This window comes from Hipposideros armiger, unplaced genomic scaffold, assembly GCF_001890085.2.
Source record: "Hipposideros armiger isolate ML-2016 unplaced genomic scaffold, ASM189008v1 scaffold_64, whole genome shotgun sequence".
Lineage (NCBI taxonomy): Eukaryota > Metazoa > Chordata > Mammalia > Chiroptera > Hipposideridae > Hipposideros > Hipposideros armiger.
The window spans coordinates 1,756,017-1,760,265 of record NW_017731414.1 but is presented as its reverse complement, the minus strand read 5'-3'; the positions used below and the strand labels follow the sequence as shown (position 1 = coordinate 1,760,265).

General features: G+C 48.9%; 1 protein-coding gene across 7 annotated transcripts in view; it reads right to left on the bottom strand.

Annotated features, from left to right (window-relative positions):
• Positions 1-242: 242 nt before the first annotated feature.
• The window catches only part of PGPEP1 (pyroglutamyl-peptidase I), a 31,777-nt gene continuing 27,770 nt past the window's right edge, over positions 243-4,249 (bottom strand). For all 7 annotated transcript variants that reach the window (XM_019642009.1, XM_019642006.1, XM_019642007.1 and 4 more), the window contains one exon: positions 243-2,582. In XM_019642009.1, coding sequence (XP_019497554.1) covers positions 2,390-2,582 — 193 coding nt within the window. In that variant the 3' untranslated portion in view covers positions 243-2,389. The remainder of the gene's footprint in view (positions 2,583-4,249) is intronic.

Sequence of the window (4,249 nt, the reverse complement as noted above, 5' to 3'; positions counted from 1 at the left end):
CGCCAACGACGGCAGGTGGGTTGCCATGGGCTACAGTGTGTAGTCAGCAGCCAGCGTGAGTGGCCAGCAGCCAGCGTGAACGGCCGTCCATGAAGAGCACAATGATGGTGCCAACTTGGGCCAGTGAAGCAACATCCACCACAACTAGACTGAAGAACGAAAGGACAGCAACTTGTTTGTTCCCCTTCCCCCAATTCCCCAATAAAAATCTTTAAAAAAAAAAAAAAAAAACCTGGCAGGGAGTGAGTGAAATGTTTAATGGATGATTGATTAAATAAAAATGAGCTAAATGCTCTGCATCATGATCAAAGACACGATTCAGATTCGACTTGAGGAAATCTAAAACCAACGCTGGAACACAAAAATGACACATACACGCTCAATAATGATCAGACAATAAGTTACATTTCTAAGTTGCTAAATCACAGGGTGCTTGAAACAGAGAGGCGAAATGAGGAGAAAAGAAAGATGAAGATGTGGAGTTTGGGGAAGGTGTGTCTGGGTTCCAGCAGGTGCTCAGCTAAGCTTGGACCTGGCTCACCTCCAGTCCCTACCCTCTCCCCATCTTGCCTAGATGAAATTCTTCCTCAGAGCCCCACAGATCAGGCCTTTGGAGAACAGAGCCTGATGGAGCTTGATATCATTCTGAATAAGACTTCTGGGGGACTCCTCTGGCTTTGAGCCCTCCACATATGTAATGACATTCCACCATCAGGTTTCTCAGGAGACTGAAAACTCAGACTAGGGACACGGAGGGGGTGTTCCTGAGAGGGAGGGCTGGCATGGAGAGGGGAGCTGAGGCCCAATCATTTCAATCTGCCAGGCACAGTCCACACCCACTGCCAAGCACCCACCTGCACCCCTTTCCCCCTCCAGAAAAAGCCCAGGATTCAGAAAAATGCCTTTAACTCAAACTTATCAACCTGGTTCCCAAGCTACACGGCAGCTCAGCAGAGGCAGAAACCATCCTGGGCATCAGAGCAGGAGGAAAAGAGGGTGAATGTTTAAGAAAACAGAACAAAACAAAAATCTCAACTGTTTTAAAAAGAACTGCATGCCGGGAAACACTGACGTGATCCAACACAGCATCAGATTCCAGCATACTTCACACTTAGAGAAATTATATAATTGCGTGTTCTCCAAAAAAACAGAAGAGTACTTCCAAAATGTGTATTTTTCTCAATTGGCTTCATGGTTACTGCTGTTGCTCTGTTGCTCTGACGGTGTCAAGGTCCAGCAGAATTTAGTTGCTTCCTGGGGGACTTTACTCTTGTCCCTGGCTGGTAAGTTCAAAGTTGCCAGAGAGTGAGATAAAAATTTACTCCTGAGTCTGGGTGTGTCTCCAAAAACCATCTACACAAAAGCCTGCTGGCTGCCTGCTGCCCTCCTGCTTAAATGTGCCAGCACACATGGAGCTCAGCAAACTCTGGCCCCCCCAGGCCCTGTGTTGGGGCCCCCACTCAAGGAGAACAAGAAACTAGTCCCCAGCACCACGGCTGCGAAAATCCAGGCCAGATGTGGGGTGGGTTTGCAGCTGCTACAAATTTTTACATATTAAAAAAAAAGTCATGTGCATGTCAAAAGGACAAGGTCTGCTTTCCCACTGGCTGCCTGCTCCAGAGCTCACGGCTCAGCTCAGGTGTTGAAAGGATCAGCCAACCCTATCAATCTCCTGGGGCAGCAGACGCCCCTCCCCTGTGGTCTGGCCGTGGGCCCTGTCCCAACCCCCCAGCATGGGGTCCTCAATGTTGGCCCCCAAACAAAGAGGTGGGTTGGCTCTCCAGGCAGGAGGCAGAAGGGGCCGCACCCCAGGAAAAAGAAAAGACACTTTTATGTTGGCTACAGCCTGTGTTTTAACCAAAGGGAATATAAATTACTCTGTGCCCAAACTAGCACTATTGTTTTAAGAAAAGAGAATAAGGAAAAAACCCAAAACCCATGCCATATCCCAAGGTGGCCCTTTCTGGGGCTGTCCAGGCTGTTGGGACATGGCTCGGGGTGAAGACTCTTTGAGAGGCTTTTAAGTTTGGGAAAAACCAGTCACCGGATGGAGAGAACTCTGGAATCCTTTCACCAGAGATCTAGAAAAGCAGGTGAACAGGCGGCCCCAGGTGTGGGATCGCAGAACGGACGTCCACCCTACCAGGGTTCTCTGAGGAAATCCACACCCGTGGGCCTCCCAGCCATCGTAGCCACGTCCCCAGATGCAAAGGGAAATAGATTAAAAACTTCTTCAGCTGACTCCTTCAAATCAATCAGCACTTTTGCGGAGAAAAAGAGAGGAGGTGTGTAAATTGAAATATTTGATCCAAATCAGATTCCCAGCTGAAGAGTTTGTTCCCTCCTAGGGTTCCTGGTGGGATGAGGTCTTAGGAGGCCTGAGCGGCTCTCAGTGTTTGTGGCGACAGTTGATTTTGTCTTCTGACTGCTCCAGGACACCCAGCATCTCCTCGATGATGGCCCGCAGTGCCCTGCCCAGTTGGTCTGCATTGTATGGCTTGCCCAGAGGGGGCACGTGGACAAAGGCTGAGCGGCCGTGACTCTGGTACAGAGATGTGTAGTAGGTGAAGTCACAGAGGTACCTAAGCCGCAGGGTGTAGTAGGCAGAAGGGAGATCAAAACACGGTCAGACTAACAGAACAGGCTCCATCCAAACCCCCTTTAAGACTCCCAGCCTCACCAGAAATCCACAAAATGGAATACTGCTTCTCCCTCCCCAGGTCAGCAAACATGGTAACTCTTAGCGCTGGTGTGTATATGGGGATGTAGGCAGTGTGAGACAGCTGTTAGTGGGGTTGCATACTGCCCCAGGGGAAGGCAACCTGGTGGACTAGCAAAATTACAAATGCATAGTCTTTATGACCTGATATTTCCAGTTTTTAGAAGCTCCCTTTAGGAGCCATCTGTGTGAGGGCACAAGAAAGCTAAACAAGGTGCTTGCTGCAGGGTTATACATAAGGGCAGAACAGGAAGCAACCTGCTAGGGTCTGAATGTTTATGTCTGCCCCCTCCCCTCCCTTTCCCCAGCTCATATGTTGAAGCCCTAACTCTCAATGTGATGGTATTAAGAAATGGGGCCTTTGGGAATTGAGAGTCTTCATTCATAGGGTTAGGGCCCTTTTAAAAAAGACTCCAGAGAGCTCTCTCACTCCTCCCACCAGGTGGGGACACAGCGAGAAGCCAGCTGTCTGGAGGAGGGCCTTCATCAGAACATGACTATGCTGGCGCCTTGATCTTGCACTTTCCAGCCTCCAGAACTGTGAGCAATACATTTCTGTTGTTTATAAACCCCCCAGTCTGTGGTATTTTGTATACCAGCTCAAACAGACTAGGACACAACCTAAAGGTCCACTGACAGAGGAGTGGCTTAATAAACTCTGGTTTATCCACACAGTGGAATACTATGCAGCTGTTTTCGAGGCATGCAGTAGGTCCAGAGAAAGAAAGAGAACTCACTAAGACCCAGTCACATGTCCACAAGTGAAACCGAGGAAGGGAACGCTCAGGAAATTGCACACCATGTAACCCCATCCACGCCAAAGCAAAGCAAAACAGGACAAAATCCTAAAGCAGCAGGCCAAGTGTTCTATATATATAGGGAAACATGTGGGTGATAGGAGATTTCATAATTTAAGTCTAATTTAACAGCGAGATCACGGGGAAAGGAGAGAGGGCAAGAGAAAGTTTCACAATGGGAACATATGAAAACACATTCCAGGATTGTCTATGCAATTTAAAAAGGGACTGATGGCAAATTCAGTTACTCCTACATTTAATCAGTCAACTATATTTGCCATCTGCTGCCTTTGGGCTGGAGAACTGTAAGGAGTATTCAGAAATCAAGGTACCTGGTGCTGACAGGGAGTAGAACAGAGGACATTACTTGCTCTGGGAGGTTGGGGAGGCCTCCCTAAGGAGGTGACATGTTGGAGCTGAGACCTGAAAGAGGCCTTATCAGAGGGAGGTGAGTTTGGGCAGAGGCCAATGCATGTGCAAAGGCCCTGAGGCTAGAGTGAGGTTGGTGTGTTTGAGGAACAGAAGGAAGCTGGTTTGTGGGTCTAGAATATAGTGGGTGAGGGGAGAATGGAGGCAGATGAGGGTGGTGAGGTGGGCAGGGACCAGACCGAACAGTACCTAGGGGTGGTGAGGAGAGGCTGGGATTTTATCCTAGGTCAGCGGTTCTCAACCGTCCTAATGCCACGACCCCTTAATACAGTTCCTCATGTTGTGGTGACCCCCAACCATAAAA